The 22,133-nt window shown below is 45.2% G+C and overlaps 1 protein-coding gene across 6 annotated transcripts in view; it reads right to left on the bottom strand.

Annotated features, from left to right (window-relative positions):
- SLC8A3 (solute carrier family 8 member A3) overlaps positions 1 to 22,133 on the bottom strand; it is a 164,070-nt gene that overhangs the window by 138,719 nt on the left and 3,218 nt on the right. For all 6 annotated transcript variants that reach the window (XM_040226181.1, XM_040226183.1, XM_040226180.1 and 3 more), the window contains exon 2: positions 2,909 to 4,754. In XM_040226181.1, the coding sequence (XP_040082115.1) occupies positions 2,909 to 4,692 (1,784 nt within the window). In that variant the 5' untranslated portion in view covers positions 4,693 to 4,754. The remainder of the gene's footprint in view (positions 1 to 2,908; positions 4,755 to 22,133) is intronic.

Raw genomic sequence — 22,133 nt, 5'->3', positions numbered from 1 at the left:
GGGGAAATAGAAAGTGAAATTGTTCCAGGCATCACATAGCTCTGTCCGAGTCCCTCGAAGTTTCCAACCTCAGGGCTCAGACTGTTCCCGCAGTTAGCAGCGTCTCAGGGTAAGAGCTAGACTCGAGCCAAGATGGGGCTGAACACTGGGACTGGAAAGCAAGCATTCACGATCCAGTCATGCAACTCATCTGAAGAGCCACTTTCCTTCCTAGGCTTCACGGTTTTAGAGCCTTTCAGCTCTGCTTCTGGGAACCAGAAGCATCTGGAGCTTGTTAGAAATGAAGAATCTCAAGCCCTACTTTAGATACTGGAAGTCATAATCTGCATTTTAGCAAGATGCCTGGCTGGTTCACAAGCACATTAAAATCTGAGAAACACTACTCTCGGATATCTAGATGATATTCTAAGGTCCTTTCTCGCTCCAACATTTTATGAGTTTAGATTAGTAACCTTCATGGTAACCAAAAAACTAGCAGACTTATTAATTAGGGTGACACAGAAGATCAAGTAACCTGATTACCTCAGTGGTGCCTTCTGAAGAATAGTGTTAATTCATCAATATTACTATTAATGAGCTTGTTTACCGAGTACATATCATGTACAGGGGACATTGCCTGTACATAACATGTACATAACATGTACAGGGATACAATATCATGAATCATTATAATCTGCTAGAGTGACATTACGATCTCCTTTTTATCAATGGGAAAAAAAAATCTCATAAATTAATAAAATTTCCCCAATGTGGTTAAATCAGTACTAGAGCCAGAATCCTAATCCACAGAGTATACTTAGAGCCCATGGGTTTCTTTTCTTGCTGTATCATACTGTCTCTAGCTGTAAAATTACAATTTCAAGTATCAAAAGTAGGCCTCCTTTTGTGAGAATAGATTAGCAGGTTATGGACTCATTCTTCTGCAGTGAAAAAGGCCAAGAGGGTAGTCTAAATTCTACTGATGTCTAAAAAAATAATGCAAAGGAAAAGATGGGAAACCTTAGAATACCTGGGCCAGCATCTCAAACGTGTATAAGTTCATACATATTTATAACCAATATTACCCAGAAGTGATCATTCATGAGGCTCATTTACACCAAGACAGTAATCAAGCTGAAAACATACATAGGTTTGAGGAAGGTTTAGTCATATTTGGAGATCCCAGGTGCACAGTTGATTACTAACGAGGTGAAGAAATTGGGATCCCAACTTCTGATCTCTCAAAACACTACTCTTCGGTGCCCTCAGCAGATTGGTACTGAATGGGAGGGACCACGAGGCTCTCCAGTTATGGCCAATGCTGATGTCATCTAATGCCTGACAGTAATTTACCTACTGACATTGCCATAAATACACATGAAATTTCATGGGGGTTTTCCTCGCCGTGAGGGCCTTCATTTGTACGTATAAGCATCCTCCCCAGGGCACACCGAAAGGCAGAGTATTCTCTAGAAAGGCACAGGTTTTTATTAATGCTAACAAGAGATGATCCTTTCCCACAAAATGACTAAACAGGGCTCTAATAAGTCAATCTGTCAATGGCTATTTCCTTTCAGGGGACAGTATCCCCCTGTTCCTTCTGGCTGGTGCAGGTTATGACCTACACTGAGCGCCTATGTCTATAGTTCAGAAGATCCTCGAGCTGAGAGGAACTGCAAAAAAGGGCCCACCTCGAGGCAAGAAAAGCATTGCTATTTCCACCTTACAGATGAGAGCCTTCATTTCCCACTGAAAGTGTTTTGAGCAGGTTCTTGGAGCAGTTTGACATCTCCCACTTCTATATGTGTCCCTTTGGTTCCTCCGATATTCCCCTGCTAGTGCTTATTGCTTGTGGATGTGAGCAGCAATTCTGAGACAAGATTCCCTTTTCTCATCTCCTTCCTTCTTGGCAACCCTGGAAAGTCTGGTCTCCTGGGCAGAGTCAGTCTGCTTTATTCTTTAGAGATATCCATCCGAGAATAGAATAGAACACCCAGTACAAGATGTTTCAATGCAGAGAGGCCTCAGAGTGACAGAGGCAATAGAAACATAAGACCCATGGTGTCTGAAGGGCTAAATGGGCCAGTGACCTGAGCAGTGTTTTAGGAGAACTCTGGACTGTGAAAAGAGATGACCACACAGAAGATGTCTTTTTTCCCACAATTCCTAAGAGGCTTCTACTCCACTGCTTAGCCAGATTCTGGAGCTTAGACCTGTGACTAAAGACTAGTGGCCGCTGCCCTGGGAGCTCTGCTTCTCTAAGATACCTCCAGGACTCAAGCCATATTGATTCATTTCACCTAGACTGGGCAAGCCTCACACCATAAAATAAGCCTATTGATGCTTAAAGAGACTGCCAAGTTTCAATCAATTCTGCAATTTCCAAATGAAAGAGTGGTGCCTGAAATCTGCTTATATAATACAACTGCATTATGGTATTGGAAAAACATAAACCAATGCCACTCACGTTCTTGAGGATGTCCAGCTTGGACTATCACTGATTCAGAATGGAAAGGACTGTCTTCAAAGCTCATGTAAGCCCTTGGCCTGAGAAGGGAAGGAAGGAGAGACCCAAGCAGTCTCCTAGATCTTGCTTCATCACAAGACTCTCCCCAAATCTGATAGCAGAACTTCCATCATCCCACACCCCCACCAGCTATCATTTTGAGTTTCAGTGGACAAAATGTTCTTAGGTCCTGTGTGCTTAGATCCTGCCACGGCATTCCTTGCCCGAAAACAATTTAAAGAGAGAAAACTGAAGGAGATTTTGGAAGCAGAACCTGGCAGGAGTGTCTGCTGATCCTGTATACCTGTGATGGAACCAAAGTTTGACATTAACATGAGTACAAGGAAAAGTTTTAAAGCACGGGGCAAGAGAGAGGGGGGTGACAAGGGATGGAGGCAGATGGACTATGGAAGGGTTACTTACACGGTTTCATCATTCTTGAACTCCAACTCCCCATATATGTCTTCAAAATCCTCACCACCACCCTTGGCGGTCCCTTCTACTGTCCTAAAGGGGACGATGACTGTGCCCCGGGCACCTGATGTCCGCAGAACCTTGACCTCCATGACACCAATGCTTTCACTGACATGAACAGTGTCACATTCAAAAGTGAAGATGCCCGCGTGGTCATCATCCAAGATGGTGACTGTGGCCACACAAGGGGACACCAGGACAGCCCGAGGCAAGGGAAGACTATTGCGTACTCTGGGAGACATCCCCTCCTCAGGCTGCTCCTCCTCCATGCGAACGTTGCTCAGCCTCACAAAGAAGTGTTCATCCTCCTCAAAAATGTCATCATCGATGATGCCCACAGAGAACTCCTTCTGGGTCTCTCCAGGCTTTAGAACCACAGTGCCCTCTGTGAACTCATAGTCAGCCCCTGCATTGGCAGAACCATCCTCTGTTTTGTAGTCCACATACAGGGTCTTGGACGTGTCCCCGCCTTTCCTCACCACCGTCAGGAGCACAGCCCCACAGTTCTCCAGGCACTGGTAAGAGCATGGGTCAAAGAAGACTTTGGAGACAAAGTCCTCCGGCTCATCAGCATGCACCTCGCTCATGCTGGAGGTCTTTTTGGCTTGTTCTGCTGCATGCTTCTTCAGGATATTGCCCGCGCCAGTCATCATGCGGGTGGCCTGGATCCGGTAGAAGGCACGACTCTTCTGCTGATGGGACAGAGCATAGTAGTTGGCCATCTCGACCAGCTGATCTAAGTCCTTCTCTGGGTGTTTTTGCTTCAGATCCTTGAGAATCCGTATCATCTCCCTGCGGGACTCATCCACTTCCTTCCCTTCCAGGGGCACCAGGTGCCCATCAAGGAAGTGGGAATTCATCATTTTCCCATCCATCTCAATGCCCTTCGGGTGGTCACCCTCGGTCTCTATGATGATTCCTCGGTGTTTATCTGTGCGGTACTTTTTGTGCATGTATTTGTAGAAGAGCAGTCGCTTATCTGCCACCCAGGCCAGAAGGACACACACTGGAAAGAAGAAGAGAGTGAGGAGGCCTTCCCAAACCTGGACCACACCAGGAGAGAAGACAGCCAGGATCATATAGAGCCAGATGTAGGCAAAGATGCTCCAAGCAGCAGTGACAAAGAAGACTCGTAGGTGCTTGATCTTGCGAGTCTCTCCATCAGGGATCACATAGACGCAGATACCAATGATAATGAACATATTGAAGGCTGCACTGCCGACAATCGTAGAAGGTCCCAGATCACCAGCAATGAACCCATGACCGCATACCTCAATTAAAGACAGGAGGATCTCAGGAGCAGAGGAACCCAGGGCCATAAGGGTCAGGTTGGAGACAGTTTCGTTCCAGACCCTAATGGTGGTTGTGCTGGTCTCTCCATTGGGCTTTTTGATAGTCACCTCTCTCTCTTGAGAAGTGATGACTTCAATAGATGCCATGAAGCGATCAGCAATGATGGACACCCCGAGGAACATGTATATCAGGGCCACAAAATAGACAATGACCCTGGCAATCTTGTCTCCAAGGGAAGGGTTCTCTGGGTACCAGATTGGCAAGATGACACCCTCCTTGCAGTCCGATGACCCTGTACAGGACTCATTGTTCTGCCCTGTGCTGGGCACATCCCCTGAGCTGCCAGCCTCTGCCCGAAGACCATTCAGGAAGAGCACAAAGGTAATCAGCCCAAAATGGAGGAAGGCAGAGGTGAGAGGCTGCAACCTTAACCACGCCATACACAAGACTTAGCCGCCGGCTTCCGCTGCAGCACCAATGGTCCTCCTGACAGGCCAGAGACCTAGAAGAGATCAGAGAGGCAGAAAAAGGCATGAAGAAAAGGAGAACAGTTTGGGGAGAATGGATACCTGTATATGTGTGGCTGAGTCCCTTCGCTGTTCACCTGAAACTATCACAACATTATTAATCAGCTATACCCCCAATAAAAAATAAAAACTTTTTTTTTTAAATGAGGACAACAAATGGCAGGTTCCCACCAATAAAAACTGATGCTTCATCTTGAGTGACATATTGTACTAACATATGGGGCAGTCTCTCACTTGGAAAAATAGATGTCACTGGGAGGCTCAAATAGCTGCTCTGTCCTTAGGACCATCTGGTCGAGTCAGTAGAAAAATGGCTTAAAATAGATGGGAATATTGGTAATGGAAATTTAACTGATATCCCTTTAGTCTTCCTCCCAACCCTTTTGTTATCTGTGAGAGTTCTCAAGAATTAACTTAAAATTGGCCAAGTATTACAGGAATCTTCATCCCCACTTCTACTGTTTCTAGGGTTTTCAGCCTTCCTTACCACACTGTCATCATACGCAAGAATCTTGCAAAACATAAGTTTATAGGAGTACATGCTGAATTGAACTGTTATCCTGGACTACTCTCCTGCAAATGGAACACCTTGCTTTGTGTGCAGTTGAGCCCAGTTGGGAAAAACTCCTTCCCCAGATGAAAATTTAGGGAGGCAAGTTGTAATTCTGAGATTGCTTGAGAAATCAAGAGAATTGATTCTGTAGTGAATACTACCTGTCATGTAGCTAAACCGAAGCCGTGTAAGTGGTGCCCAAGGCCTAGTCCATAGCAGTCCTTAGCCCTCCAGCAAGACAGGCTTATGAAAGAGTTTAGGCATCCAGTTACGGGAAGATGAAGATCAGTCAGCCACTCTAACTTGAAACCCAAACACCACGAGGGCCAAGTGGTATGAAGCACTATAAACAACATGCAAGTGACTCTAAATAAGTTTTTTTAATCTGTAGGCAAGATTTTGGGGTGAAATTCAGCCTCCTCTGCTGACCTCAAGACACTAAAAGGTGAACATGAGTTCAGAAGAATGGAAGAAATTCAGCTGAAACTGCAGTTATCTTTCTACTCATTACCTCATTCAGATGGAATGGGACTGCAAATAACTATTCAATACCTTAAAGAAAAACAACTTGCCCATGTTTCCACCTCTGTTACAAGCATGTAGGAATCCTGTTAGTAATGGAAGCATGCTGCTATTCTCTACTTGCTCCTCCTCCTTCTCTGCTGTTTCCTATCTCAGAAAATAGCACTTCCATCCACCCAGTTTCTCAGCCTGGAAACCGCTGCCTGTTTGCAAGCCTTTCTCTCTCCAGTCCAACACAGAGTCCCATCAACTTTCCTCCTCATCTCTCTCACCAACACAGCCCATTACTTTTCACCTGATGAATTTACTCAGTCACCTCCTCATTGAACTCACTCCAACTCTGACCCTTCTCTATTCCATCTTCTCTTATAGCCATAGTCATCTTAAAAAAAACAAAAACAAAAAAAGCCTGTGCTCCTTCTCTCCTATTTGAAGCCTTTCGGCATTTCCCCCTCACTTTCAATATAAAGACCTGCATCCTCACCATGACCTGCTGAGCCTCGTGCGAGCTACCTTCTTCCTCGTCCCCCTCATCTCTTGCCACTGTCCCTCTCACTGCATTTCTGCAGTGATGGCCTTTACATCAGGCCCTGGAGTACACCATCTTATTTTCCATCTCAAGACCTTTGCCCATAACATGACCCATGACCAAAAATATCATTTCTTCTTTGCACCCCCACTCATAACAATGCTTTAGCTCTCAGCTTGAATGTCACTTTCTCACAAAAACTTTCCTTCGCTCTAAAATGGTCCACTCCTTTCCTTTTTTTCATGGCACTTACAAAATTTTGAAATTACATATGTATTTGTGGGATTATATGATTGATGACTAACTCATCCATTAAACTATAACAAAAAGGCAAAGACTATGTCTACCCTATTTATCATGGTATTCTTAGTATGTAGTTTGTAGGTGCTCAGTAAATGTATGTTTTGGAATAAATAAATGTGGCCCTAGGGAAGCTTCCTCACTGCTATGGACGGAATTGTACAATCCCCCTGCCAATTCCTATGTTGAAGCCCTAATCCACGATGTGACTCTATTTGGAGATAGAACTTTTAGGAGGTAATTAAGGCTAAATGAAGTCATAAGAGTGGAGTTCTAATCCAATAGGTTTGGTGGCATTTAAGAAGACAAGAGAGAGCACTCCATTTTGTGAGGACATAGGAAGAAAGCAGTCATCTGCAAGCCTGGAAGAGACCTCTTTCCAGAAATCAAATTGTCAGTATCTTGATTTTGGAACCCCAGCCTCCTGACAAACTTCCGTTGTTTAAACCATTCAGTGTATGGTATTTTGTTATGGCAGCCTGAGCAGACTAACACACTCAGAAATCAGCCTTCTTAAAAGTCATTTTACAATCTGAATCGTAGCCATTTAGAAAAAAATAGACCTCGTAGACAAATCCTCACTAGATTTTAGAGGCTACCTAGGACCTCTTTCAATTGCCAAGGCTTGTACTCAAAGAGAAGTTGCCCTTGGGACACACCCTGGTGCATACGGTAATCCTGCAGGCCCTCCTCCCAAGTGGATTAACTTGGTTTTGTATTCCTCGGATGGGAGCCAACTACTGAGGCTCATAATCCCCACTAGTCCAGGTACCAGGGGTCACCCCAGCAGGTGCTTGGGGCTTTGACCTCTCTTGGGGGAGAAGAGGCTATGACATCAACTGTAGAGGAGCAGAGAGGCTGAAGGTGATCGGCATCCATATTCAAAGACTGAACATGCCCCCATAGCCTGCGATGTGCACAGAGACCCTATTCATAGGGTTAGCACTCACCTACCTGGAGAATTGTGGACAGACGCAGATCTTGGCTCCTTGCCTTGACCTCTGAAAACCCAACACTTTGTGACTTCTGATGAGCCCCACGCAGGAAGAGACAACAGGTGGGCCCAGCTGGAGCAGCTCTTTGATCAAGAGCCAACGTGGTGACAGGCAGTGGCAGCTGCACAGCTGGCCAGGCCCAAGGGGGGGGCTAACCACAGGTTAGGGAAGAGGCTGGCCTGCTGCCGTCAGGGGGCAGGGGGCACTCAGGTAGTAGTGTTATCCTGAGCGACGGGGGACGGGGACTCCGACTGCTCATACCCACCGGGACAATTAAGGAGGATGACGGTCTTTATTCTCCTTGGTCCCACAGACAGTTGTGGCCACAGGTTTTTATGGGGACTATGCTATCACATGGTCATAATCAGAGTGTTCCCTGAGACAACAGATGAACTAAAGGAACAGATAAAAGAAAACAAAGTAAGACAGTGGTTAGGGATTGCCTGCACTAAGATGTTAGAACTGAAGGTGAAAAACCACTGGGGGGTGCCTAGTTGTTGCTCCAGCTCTGCCAGGAGATGGTTTCTGCCTGAGAAGTTAGAGGGAGAGGGGATGTCTCTGATGAACAAGCCAATGGTCATTTTTTGCCATAACTCCAGCCCCAGACACCAACTGACATGGATCCCTACCTCCTGGGTGGTTCACTGCACTCCCTTAGAGACCCAACTGATCTTTGGTGTTTCCAGAAGGCTCGTAATCAGTCCTAAGCCATACTCATGGAGGTGACCCAGCTTGAGATCCCCAGAACTGCCCAAAACAAGGAAGATATTAGTGATAGTAACTAATGCTTAAAAGCAGTTATTGTGTGCATAAAGTTTGAACGTATTATTTCATCTTCATAACAACCCTATTAGTTGTTGTTAGAGATCAGTACTATTTTAATCCCTATTTTACATTTTGGGAAACTGAGTCTTAGTTAAGTCATTTGAGTCATTTACTCAAAGTATAAAGCAAAGAAGTAGCAGAACCGGAGCTCACATAGAGATGACATAAAGTTGATGGTCCTAACCACTCCACCTTACGAGGATGTCCCAATCTGTTGCAGAACATCCACAAGCCCCAGTCAGCTTCCAATCTTCTGCGGTCTTAGAAGCAATCTGGCTGCCCTACGTACTCTCACACGAGAGCCAACCATTTGGTTGAGTTGACTGCTCAGCGTTGGACACGACTGAAGCGACTTAGCAGTAGTAGCAGGTTTCCTGGAGGTGTCCTGGTTGCCCAAGGCCGTCTCCCACCCAAATATTCTCCTTCCTATCAGTTCAGTTTGACAAACATTAACAAGTGCCTGTGATTTGCCAGGCCTGTCCTAGAGGCCGCCGGACAAAATAAACTATGATATGGGGTTTTCCCTCCAAGGCCCCACTGGGCAGGGGTGGAGAGCTGTGCACACAGGCACTTCTACTATCATCAGTGAAGGTGTGGGCCGAATGCTGCTGAACGCAAGCAGGGCACTGAGCCAACCTGGGAATTCAGGGAGGCGTTCTGAAGGAGGTGATCCCTAAAATGAGGCTTCAAGAATGAGTGCACTTTAGTTAAAAAAAGAAGAAGAAAAAAGAGAGAGAGGAAAAAAAAGAAAGAACATGGGAAGGGCATCTGAGTCAAAGAGAACAGCCCAAGCAAAGACGTGGGGCAGGAAAGCCCTCTGTGTACATAGGATTACAGGCAAATCAGTGTGAGGCAGGAGGGACAGAAGATGAGGCTGGACACAGAGAGAGGACCCAATTCATGCCAAGTCTTATATGCCAGGCTGAGAAGATGGGATTTTATCCTAAGGGCAGTGAAAAGCCAATGATAGGATTTTGAACAGGAGAATGACATAGTCTGATCTGTATTCCAGAAAAACCAATTTGGCTAGATAGGTTTTAGGGTGGCTGTAACTGGGACAAAACCAAAGCAGGAAGATCAGTCAGAAATCTATTTGAAACAGAACAGATACAGATAAAGAGGGTGAGCCTAGGGTACATTCTGCATATGATGACCCTCTGACCCCTCAACTCAGCCCACAGCCTCTCATTTTTTCCCTGGATTATTTTCCTAAAGCCCCCAGGGCCATCTGCAAGGTGTCTGTGTCCTCAGCAGTGGCTCCTGACATCTTTTAATATCACTGGCAAATTTAATTAAAGTCACTTTCCTCTGCTCTTCCAGATCATTAATAAAACAGAGCCACCAGGCCAGACTGAGCAAATTCTCCCTCTTGCTACGCCCTCCACTTTCTCCAATGGGAACACTCCTCCGGGTCTGTCACCAGCCTGGGTAGACGCATCCTGCTCTGCTTCTAAATCTGGGCCCCTGCACAGACGTCACAGCCAATTTACATTAAAGTTTTAGGTGCAGCCAGGCTGCACTGGATCTGAAGTGTCACCCGAGTCCAAGAACACTGCCTCTTCTCCTGTACTTCCTCTGCCCACAGGGGCTGAGAGCCTGCAGAGTCCTCTCCATGGCAAAGCTCTCCCAGAAATACAGGAACTAAATTTCCAGCACTCAAATAGGAAAGACATGACCTCGGCTACTTAGGTAGTTTGGCTGCCACAATTGGAACTTAGATCCAAGGAGGAAAGGGTAAGGATGCTGCTTTTCATCCATTATGATCACTTTGAATATTCCAAGTAAAAAAGTTAATATTATCGTCACGCCCATTTTGAAAGTGAAAGTGTTAGTTCCTCAGTCGTGTCCGACTCTTTGCAACCCCGTGGACTGTAGCCCACCAGGCTTTTCTGTCCATTGGATTCTCTAAACAAGAATACTGGAATGGATAGCTATTCCCTTCTCCAGGGGATAAGCAAATTTGAATTTACAAAAGTTAAAGAATTTGCCCAAATCATGGTAAGTAGACAAATAAGCTCTTGAATTCTGGCAGTCTGACTCTAAAGCACTTGGCATTAACCACCATGCTAGGTATATGCCTTGGGTTTGGGTAGCCCTTTGAAAAGCAAAGGGCCTGGGGAAGGGAGGGTAAGTTTTTCTGGATATGGAGCCCTCACTATGAACTTGGAGACAGTACGTACTCCAAGGCAGCCTGAAACAGTAGAAGAGCCCCAAATCTGAAAGCAAGAGGCAAGAACTTTCTTCCTAGCTCTGCCTCAACAAGCTATGAGTCAGAGAACTCTTACGGCATCAGTTTCCTCATCCAGAAAATTCGTGTTGGGTTGGATAATCTCCATAGTTGCTTTGAGTCAAAAATGCTCTGATGTCAGGCAGGTCCATCTCCACAACAGGCAAAGAAGAGAAGGCACATATTTCAGTTAGGTTGGCCCAGAGCAGCGTGAGGGCCAGTCACTCCCCAGGAGACGTCAGAAGAGAAGAGATTAAGGGAGGGTGGTAGGAAAAGGGGGCCCCCAAAGGCAAGGAGAGCCTACAATCTGGATTTACCAAAAGCACCTTGGATCAAACTCATTTTTTAAACAACTGCTCTTTGAATGCCCATTTTGGACCAAGCACTGTGCTAGTGATTGAGCATACACCCGTGAAAGTGCTACACCACATCCCCCACCATTTGAAATTTTCTTCTAATGAAGGATAAAGACAAACAAGGAATCATGATGGTATCATGGGAAGTTACTCTTTTTCTTGTTCTGCTCTAAGCTCTCAAGTTGGTCACTGCACAGATGCCTCTAACCTTATGGACAGTGGCTGCAATACATCACGGTTTTATAATATCGAGGACCTTGCAGTAGTATGCATGGTTGATAGTCGACGATTCTTGCTTCTCTGTTCCCATGCAATTGTCACATTTTGCCTTCCTCAAAGCTTCCAAACCCTTAATGGCATCCAAGTCATATGATAACTTCATAAAAGTTATGAAGCTGGCCTTCTCCTAGGCACTGCCACACACAAAGAGGAAGCATCAGCAAGCCTCAATCTCCTCATGCTGTATATAAAGGACTTTAAAATGATAACAACAATCCTATCTCTTCGTTGAGTATTCTTTACTCTATGGCTGGCACTGCATCAGGCATTTCTATAGCTTCTGTTTAAGACCTCAGGATCCCACAATGATTTAGGTAGTGTTGGAGAAGGCAATGGCACCCCACTCCAGTACTCTTGCCTGGAAAATCCCATGGACGCAGAAGCCTGGTAGGCTGCAGTCCATGGGGTCGCAAAGAGTTGGACACGACTGAGCGACTTCACTTTCACTCTTCACTTTCATGCATTGGAGAAGGAAATGGCAACCCACTCCAGTGTTCTTGCCTGGAGAATCCCAGGGATGGGGGAGCCTGGTGGGCTGCTATCTATGGGGTCACGCAGAGTCTGACACAACTGAAGCGACTTAGCAGCAGCAGCAACTGTTTTAGAGATGAGGAGACTTGGGTCCAAAGATTACTAATTTACCCAGGTCCACTAGCTGAGTAGCACAGCTGAGCTATGAAACTTCGTGTGTGAAATGCCAAAGTCTAAAAGTGAAGGTGGAAAAACAGGGTAGGAATCTGGAGCCCTTAGGTCAAGAACCTACAGCCCTGGAAATCTCTATCTCCTCTGGGACGCCTTCCGTGATAACACCCTCTTCCTCTACCTTCCAACTGAGTCATTTTCTCCCCTGCGTTCCTCTAGCCCCTTGATGACCATTAAAGCACTTGTCACACATGATCACATTAACCTGGGCTGATCTGTCTGCATGTCCATCTCCTACACACTTAGAGAAACTCCCTGAGGGATTCCCCCTCAATATAGGGACTTTTCTTTTTTAGCAAGTTATCACACTCAGTTCAGAGGGCTAAGAGGTTGGATCTGATCTCTAATATCCTCCCTGCCTCCAAAATTCTGATTCCAAGGCTTGTTGACTCTACTCAAAGGTTTACCACTCTCTCTAGAGGCCAGAGGACTTTGCCCTCTATGAGTCCTTGGCAGACCTGGAGAATCACAAACCATGCAAGGGGACCAGAGGGAAAGGAAGAAAGAAAGAGCCTTGCTCACCTAATTCAAGTTGTGCTTCTCCAGATGCTGGATCTACATCCTCATGTAAGTCATCCCCCACTTTGGGGAGGCAATAATGGAACCAGGATCACATGCTAAAGAGGGCTGTGCATTAGAATAACTTTGGAGCTCTAAAAAATACAGGTATCTGGATCTTACTTCAGACCTAAGTTTTGGACTCTCTGGGAGTGAAGTCTCAATATCTAGACTTAAAAAGTTCCTTAGTTGATTTAGAGGTACAGCCAAGGTTGAGAATCCTGGGAGAGAATAAAAGGAACACAGACTAACTAAGAAAGGCATTTGCATCTCAGGGATTCCAACCATTATGGAATTTCTCTGGACCAAAAGAAGGACTCTTAGTGTATCATGAGTTGACTCATAAGTGGGTGTACCACAAAGCCTTTCTATACACTAGACAAACATCCACCCTCCTGGACTCTGACTTCCTTTCAAACCCTGCCAATGACAAAGAGCATCAACTTCTTACCCATATAAGTAGATTTTCCCATTGTCTCTCCCTAAACCTGCTGTTAGCTTAATCTACACTCTTACTGAAGAAACAGAAAAGACCCAGAGTTCCCTTATCTATACAGGAAAATGATGCTGCTCATCCCATTTTCAGCAAGACATGTTTCTAAGTATTTTCCTTTTCATGGATGGTCTCTTATGTCGACTTCTCCATGTTTTTCCTCACGCCATCTTTGTTTGCTCAGTGATTCATTTATTCACGTACACACGCATGCACTTGTATGAAACTCAGTCCATGTGGTACGGGTCGACTTTCACTGAATTAGATGAGAAGGTACCCAACTCTTTTTTTTGCACATTCAAAAAAAACTTAGAATAAAAGTTCCTAGAGGGTAGCAATTTTTATCTGTTTGGTATTTCTGTACCCCTGCCATCTATATCAGTGCCTGGCATAGAGTGGGCACTCAGTATATACTTAGTGAATGAATAGATCCATGAATAAATGTACAAAAATAGAAGGCATAATAGCCAGTGATTTCTCCCACTCTTGGCAGTGTTCAAATGGAGCATCCCATCTGTTAGGGATGCTGTGAGCAAGGTTTTTCTAATTTGAGTTGTATGAACAAAAATGTAATCCCCCCTGAGGAGCATACACTTCACTGGAGAACAGTGACAGAAAACCAAATTACCAAAAAAAAAAAGTCAGATTTGGAAGCATGTGCAATGTGCCAAGACAATACAGAGGAAGGAAGGTCAAGTGCTGCCTGGGACCATCAGGGTCACTTCATGGACCAGGCAACTTTGGGTCTAGGATTTGAAGCATGAACATGAGTTAACTGGGTCAAAGCCAGTGCGCCTCAAATAAAGGTAAGAGAAAGCCATGCTAAAGAGCAGGTCAGCCTCAACAAGCAATGTCTGTTTAAAGAAAGGTGAGCAAGGTGTCAAAGGTGAGAGAACTGAGAGACGCTGCAGCAATCACTGAGGAATAGTTTGTGAAAGGCCTTGTATGCCCATTCAAGGAATTTGGTCATTACCTTGGTGGTAATAAACAAGTGCTGAAAGTCTTTTAATCACAGGAGGGACAAGATCATTGTTTTTCCTTTGGATGGAGACCTAGACTGACAACAATACAGAAACTAGACATGTGGATGAAGGTGGGGCAAGACTAGGGGCAGAAAGACCAGTTCAGACACTCGAGAGATGTGATCAGAACCTGAACACAGGCAATGAGAGCAGGCCTGCTGAGGGGAGGCAGGGGTTTAGAGCATGTTTTCAAAAGTAGAATCTGTGTGTGAGTGTGTGAGTGTGTGTGTGTGTGAGTGTGAGTGTGTGTGTGTGTGTGTGTGTATGCACACACGCTCAGTTGTGTCCAACTCATTGTGACCCCATGGACTGTAGCCACCAGGCTACTCTGTCCATGGAATTTTCCAGGCAAAAATACAAGAGCAGGTTGTCATTTCCTACTCCAAGGGAGCTTTCCAATCCAGAGATCGAACCCATGTCTTTTGCGTCTCTTGCATTGGCAGGCAGGTTCTTTACCACTGTGCCACTTGCAAGCCCAGACTCAGAACAGTCTGGACTATTGAGCCAACAAATGGTTACTACCTTGACAAGACTGAGGACCATTCTGGTCCTTTGTTGGAGCTCTAGGGCCTTTTTCACTAGAGCCCATAATTCTCCTGGCCCCCTCTGTCTCACAGCCACAGATGTCCCAAAGCTATACAGCTATCTAAGTCTGACCAATTTGTGTCGAATTTTCCAGCTCCCATTTCTTCAGTCCTGGAGATCCTTACAGGAAAAACCCTGCAGGACTACTGGGATGATGATGGTGCCTGATGTGGTTCGGTGCCAGCTGTGTCTCTTCATCCCTCTTTCACTATCAGAATCTTCTGTTTTCAGTTGGTCCACAGAATCTTGGATGTGTTCTCAAGTTTATTGGGTGCCAACTGTATGTCACACTCTTTTCCAGCCACTGGAGGTTCAGTATTATATCTTTTACCTGGACTAGTGCAAAGCTGCCAATCTTGCCACATCTGTTACAGTCTGTGCTCCAGAAAAACAGCAACTACCATCTTTTTAAAATGTAAATCAGATACAGTTAAGTACCCTACATACAAATGAGTTCCTTTCCAAGAGTACATTTGTAAGTTCAATTTGTTCCTAAGTCCAACAAAGTTAGCCTAGGTACCCAATGAACACAACTGGCTATACAGTACTATACTGCAATAGGTTTATAATACTTTTCACACAAATAATTCATTAAAAAAACAATCAGCACAAAAAACAAACATTTTAAATCTTACAGTACAGTACCTTGAAAAGTACAGGAGTACAGTAAAACAGCTGGCATACAGGGGCTGGCATCAAGTGAACAGGCAAGAAGAATTATTGACTGGAGGAGGGTGAAGAGGTGGGAGATGGTAGAGTTCAAGGACCCTCAGCTATAGGAGATGCAGGGCAAGCTGCAATTTCACTCATGCCTAATGTTGAAGGAATGCATGCTTGCATCTTTGAAAGCTCGCAACTTGATCCTGCCTGCACTGGAAGTGCAGAGTCTTAACCACCGGACCATCAGGGAATTCCCACTCTTTTCTTTTCTTTAGAGCACCCACTCTGGCTGGAATCATTGTTTTTCTATTTGTTCACTGGTTTATCATAGAATATAAATTCCATGGGAGCAGATAACTTGATCTTTTTTCTCACCATGATATTCTCAGGCTGCTTGACTGCAGCCTGGCAGAGTGAGTGTCAGCATTTGTTGAAGAGATCAGTGCTCACTCTGCAGGACTAAGCGTTTTTGGAAAGATGCACCTGTGAGAGGAGATGTCAAGCTTCTGGGAAGCCTTGGGGTAGAGAGGTAGATGGTTAAAACCAATGATCTTAGAGAACCAGCAGTTCTGTTCGTTTGAAAGCACCAACAGGACCATGAAGTATTTGGAAGGCTGTTGGGAGACTGTTTCTAAACGCATTTCATTCTATCTACCTTAGTCCTCTCCTGGGCACCTTACTTCTCCTCTAGAGTGTATGGCCTCACAATAGCCAACACTCATAGTGCGCTATTCCCTCAACAAATATCAAGTGAGAGTCTGTACCAACAATTGACAAAGGCCTTCTTGCTCCCATTCAGTCCTCACGAGGACATTCATAATGATGAAGAAACAGAGGCTCAGTTAGCTGCCTAGAGTTTCTAAGCCAAGAAATAACTGAGTCAGAACCTAACCTTGCTCCTTCCTCCAGCTTTCAGGGGGTCTCCCTCCACCAAGCTGAAAAAGCATCATGTCAGCAAAGACCAAGAGACAACATTCCCTATTACTGAAAGGAAATCAGGGCTGGGCCAGGGGCGTGAGAGGCTCAGGGCAGCCTGAGGGGGTATCGTTCCCACCTTTCTTTGTTCCCAGAGAAAATGACTTGGGCTCTATCTTACGGAATTATCCACAGAGAGAGGACTGACATCCCTCTGCCCTACTGCCTACCCATGAAGAGAAAGCTGGTCATAAAAGCTGGTACTTTTGTGTACCTTTTCCTCAGCTCATTCTCCAGGAGACTGATCTATTTTTCAATACCATTTAGTTTTCTTAATTTTTAAATGTTAAAATATGGGATTAAATCATATCACTGACCAAAGGAAGAGCAAATGGACTCGGGCAAGCACTCAGAGTTCTCTCTCTGATACATGGCTGGGAGAGACTCTTGTACACTCAACTCCAGGGATGTTCTGGGCCCTTCTTTCATAAGAGGGCGCTAGGAGCAGACTCCTAGGACTTCCCGCAGATCCAGCCGCTGTCTTGGCAGCTGTGATCTCTCTCTGTCTGACCAGGGATCGAACCCACTGCCCCCTGGGATGGAAAGGAGGAGTCTTAGCCACTAGACCATCAGGGAAGTCCCATTCTTCCTCTACTTTAGAACACACACACTGGCTGGTCAGTAATGATTCCCCTTGAAGTTGACTCCGTCATTAGTTCCTCCTGAGGGTCTGGAAGGCACAGACTCAAGATGATTCTTCCCGAATCCTAGGGGAGAGAATACACTGATATGATAGGGAGTAAGCAGAACCTTCGGAAAGCCGCTGGGCAAAGGGATTCCAGGTAGACTCTCAACAGAGTCTACATGGATCCAAATACATCCTTCCTGGATGGAAAAGGAAAAGCAGAAGTGTAGGACTTGAGACTGAACTGTCTGGAGCGTTTAGGGGCTGAGCGTGACTACTAGTCATTCTGAGAATGCCCTGGAGGGTCACAGTGGGAAGTGACTCCACACAGGAGGGCCAACCTCAGGCCACCAGGACCCTCAAACAGCTCAGGATGCCTTGTAGCCCAGACAGCGAGATAGTTGGGTTGGCTGCTCATCTCACTTCTAGAGACCCAATGTAATAACAGACACACTGGGGGCTTCAAATTGCAGCTGGCAAAGCTCTGAAACAAAAGATGTGATCAGCCCGAAATAATATTCTTAGCAGGAGGTGATCTATAAGCTGTGGAACCAGACCCACAAAACGCAGAATTGTCAGGGAAGTAGATTAAAAGTCAACACATCCAACATAGCCTTTTTTAAGGGTAAGGAATGTGAGGCCCAGAAAACAGCAATGGGTTTTGCCTGTAGTTGTCAGAAGAAATAATAACTAAAATATACTGTTCTTGCCACTTGTTCAATGCATCTTCTGTGAGACCCCATTGCCCGTTCCTGGGATGATTTTTTATTCCTTCACTGGCTCCTTTTATGATAAATAGGACAGATTCTCTTTCTTGATCTTAGTCCACCTGCCTTGAGAGTGAGGTAGGTTATTCATTTTTCATTGACCAGCCACTGTGTTTCACGTACCATACAACAAGAAGTGGGAGAGACAGAAAGGACTTGGTCCAGGAAAGAAGGTAAGTCTCAAGATGAAAAATATATACTTTTTAATAATAAAAAATCTGCATTTCAATAAATATAAGGGACTTGTGAAAAACAGATGCTGCGTTATCAAAATTCAGAATAAGAGACTGCTTCTTCACAGTCTTCCCATCAGAAAGAGGCATTTGAACTGAAGAACAGTAGGATTCTTAGTGAAGGGCAAACCATGAACAAAGGCGCAGAAGAAGAAAGGATAAGTGTACTTAGGTGCCCACGTGGGAACTGTAAGAAGTGAGGCTAGAAGTGGAGTGGTGAAGCAGACCATGGAGGACCTTGAATGTCAGGAGCTGGACTGCTGCAAAAAGTGAGAGGCCCTTCAAGGTTTTGTGTGGGAAAATAACAAGCCTAGATTGGTGTTTTAGGAAGGCAACATTATAACAGCCACTAAAATGAACTGAAGGACTGGATGACTGAAGACTGAAGTTGGGAAGATGTTAGAAAGTTACTGTTTATAGTATCATCATAATAATATAGCTTAGAAAGTTATTTTTTTTAAACAGGTACGGTAAAGACCGAATGGGAAAAATCAATGTTGGGCACTTTGAATACAGTAGCTTGACTCTGTTGCAAACATACAAATGTTGGCTGCTATAATAACAATTTTGATTACAATTATCATTATTATTATGTAAGAGATTGTCAAATCCATACTGAGGTAGTGGTAGTAGGGATAGAGAAGAGAGGAATGGACTGAACAGATGTAAGCAACACAATAGTCCCCCTTTATCTGCGTGAGATAAATTCTAAGACCCCCAATAGATGTCTGAAACTGCAAATAGTACTTAACTCTATGTATACTATGTATTTTCCTGTATATACACATTTACAGTTAAATTTCCAAATTAGGCCCAGAAAGATTGAAGGAGGAAGGAAAAGGGGACGACAGAAGATGAGATGGTTGGATGGCATCACCAACTCAATGGACATGAATTTGAGTAAACTCTGGGAGTTGGTGATGGACAGCAAGGCCTGGCGTGCTGTAGTCCATGGAGTCGCAAAGAGTCGGATGCGACTGAGCGACTGAACTGAACTGAACTGAAATAGGTTAGCAACAATAACGAACAATAAAATAGAACAATTATAACAATATACTGTAATAAAAGTTGTGTGAGTGTATTCTCTTTCATTCTCTCACTCAGAATATCTAATGGTGGTGGTGGTTTAGTCGCTAAGTCATGTTGGACTCTTGCAATCCCATGGACTACAGCCTGCCAGGCTCCTCTGTCTACGGGATTTCCCAGGCAAGAATACTGGAGTGGTTTGCCATTTCCTTCTCCAGTGATCTTGCCAAACCAGGGATTGAACGTGGGTCCCCTGCACTGCAGGCAGATTCTTCACCAACTGAGCTACCAGGGAAGCCCCCAGAATATCTTACAGTACAAATTTAATGCCTTTTCCATCTTAACGGAGCACTTTATCACACACAGTAGCTGTAATTTTTGCAGCCTGAGGTGCGATAGCAAACCTGTGGGAGAAAACCTGGAGGGAGGAGAGGATCTTGGAGATGAAGTGAAAGAGGGCCCACCTAGAGAGCTAGTGGAACCTGGAGAGTTCTGTGTGATAGAAGTCAAGAGGGGAAAGTTTCACGGAGCTAATGATCAATCTTTTCTGATGGGGGTTGGGAGAAACCAGGAATAAGTTCTTATGTTTGGGGGAATGAGAAGTCCTTGGTGAGTGCGAGTTGGGCAGAAGGTAGGAAAAAATGAGAAAGCAAGGGACTAAGTGAATGAATGAGTGATGGGGAAATAGAAACAGATGTCTACTCTAAAATTTCAAGAGTGTGTGGAAAGCAAGATGGGAAGAGAAAATGACGGGAGGAAGTGAACAAAGGGATAGTCTTGCCAGGATGTTGAGCATGCTTACAATTAGATGGAGGGGATTTAATGCTCAAAAGGAAAGAGCTCAGGGCAAGCTGATGGAAGCAGGGCAGGAGGGACACTGGGCAGGAAGGGAAGGGAGAGCTTTTTGAAATTGTGAGACCAGTAACAAGTAAGGATGGAGAACAAAGTTGGGAGATCAGGGTGCAAAGGAAGAGTGTGCAAGCTCACATTATTTGGTTCATTCTCTAGGATGAACAAAGTGGTGTGTGACCTGGACATCTTCTCCCCTCAAGTGATTTGGAAACTGCCATGTGGAAGCCTGGGCTGGAATACAGTTTCCAGACCCACTTCTGGATCCAGTCCCAACATGACCCAGCGTTCCTGTACACAACCAAGAAAGCACTATTTGTCATTCAGACATCAAGGCAGTAAATGCTACCTGACCCATTCCAAGAGCTATTTTCTTAGCAGACATGACCCTGTATACCACATCTAAATAAACTTGATTCAGGAATTAGCCTCTATTTACTCTTCATATTATAAAAGTGTACATATACATGTGATTTTTCCTATCTAGACATCTTGTTCAATAGTCTCTATGGATCGCAATCCTTCTTATCCCTCACCTTCCTGCTCAAGACCTTCCCCAGGCTCCAGAGATTGCAGATCTTTAGGGGTCCACCTTGCTGGGCAGCTCAGCTGACTGGGAAGAGTATCTTAGACATGCTGAGGCCATTTTTCCTTTCTCTTGAGGTGGTCTACCCAGTGTTGGGTTTAGAGTGCCCATCCAAAAAACAAAGAGATGACTGAACACAAACCAATCTCATCAAAGAAAATAGGGAAATTCCTGCCTAGAAGGACAGCTCTGGTTTGTATGCTAAAACAGAAAGAGGAACCCTCTAACCCTCCCTCATAGGCCAGCAGGATGACCATGCACAAGGGTTCTGCAACAGTCCCCTACTTCCTCTCGCTACATTCTGGTCTTGATGCACTATCTAAAATGCAAATCTGACCCTGCACTTCAGTACTGAAAACCTTCCCAAGTCCCCACCGGAAACTCAGTGGAAAACCTTAGCATGAAGTACAAGTCCTTCAAGATCTGGCACCTTGAACTCCTCTAAACTCATCTCTCTGAACTTTACCCTCAGTCTTTAGTCATTTGAATGAGCTCTTGTCCACTGTAGGCCTTTGCATACTGATCCCTTCAGGGCTTCCCTGACCACTCAGCAATAAAGAATCTGCCTGCAATGCAGGAGACTGATGCAGGTTCGATCTCTGGGTGGGGAAGATCCCCTGGAGTAGGAAATGGCAACCCACTCCAGTACTGTGTCCTGGGAAATCCCATGGACAGAGCCTGCCTTTCACTCAAAGACCTTTCTCTCCCACCATTCTTCTCCCTAGTTTCACCAAAGCCAGCTCCTCCCTAGCCTGTCTTTCTGGGATCAGCTATCCCTAGAAGTTCTCCTTACGACCCCTTAGAGACGTGATCTTCCTACATTTTCACTGCACCTGGGATGTAGCCTTCACAGACAGGAATCAGTTTAAATGGTAATTGTGTATTCCCTAGTTGGTTATCCCTGCTGGGATGAGTGTGTGTTTATAAGGAAAGGAAACATTCTATTTTATTTGCCTCTATACCCAGCAAATACTTGGCCAAGGGGATTGTTGAATATTTATTGAATAAATAACTGATTGATTGAATCAATGAAGGCTTTTTTTTGGCGTCAAATGTATTTCTGAAACTCATCAAATGTTTGAACTTCCAAGCAAAGCAACCAGGCTTGAGTGCAAAGGGAGTGATTTTCTCTTTTGAGCTAACCTTGGTAGCTTGAAGAGAAGCTGTGTGACACATTCCTCCAAATCCAGATTGTCGGCAGTGAGTGACTGGACCAGGCAGGCTGAGGAACAATGCCCACAATGACTACCCATGGACAATACCAGTAACTACGCCAGGGACTGTACAAGGAGCCACCTTGCACAGGGACAGGGCAGGGCTGGGTCAGGAGGACACTCCCTTGGCTTTAGGGTTCCAGCCCAGGGAGAAGTCCATGGGAAGGATGTGTTTTTTACAGGGTCAGTTTGCTGGCCCTATTCTTCCTTCTCTGACCAGGAGGCTCTGTGGGGCCATGCGTGAATGCATGCTCAGTCGCTTCAGCCGTGTCCGACTCTTTGTGACCCCATAGACTGTAGCCCACCAGGCTCCTCTGTCCATGGGATTCTCCAGGCAAGAGTACTGGAGGGGATTGACATGCCCTTCTCTAGGGGATCTTCCCAACCCAGGGATCAAACCTGCCTGCATCTTCTCTCGTCTCCTGCATTGGCAGATGGGTTCTTTACCACTAGCGCCACTTGGGAAGGACTGT

The sequence above is a fragment of the Oryx dammah genome, unplaced genomic scaffold (assembly GCF_014754425.2).
Source record: "Oryx dammah isolate SB20612 unplaced genomic scaffold, SCBI_Odam_1.1 HiC_scaffold_26, whole genome shotgun sequence".
In the NCBI taxonomy this organism is placed as follows: domain Eukaryota; kingdom Metazoa; phylum Chordata; class Mammalia; order Artiodactyla; family Bovidae; genus Oryx; species Oryx dammah.
The sequence above is the reverse complement of the archived record's forward strand: the minus strand, read 5'-3'. Positions and strand labels throughout refer to the sequence as shown.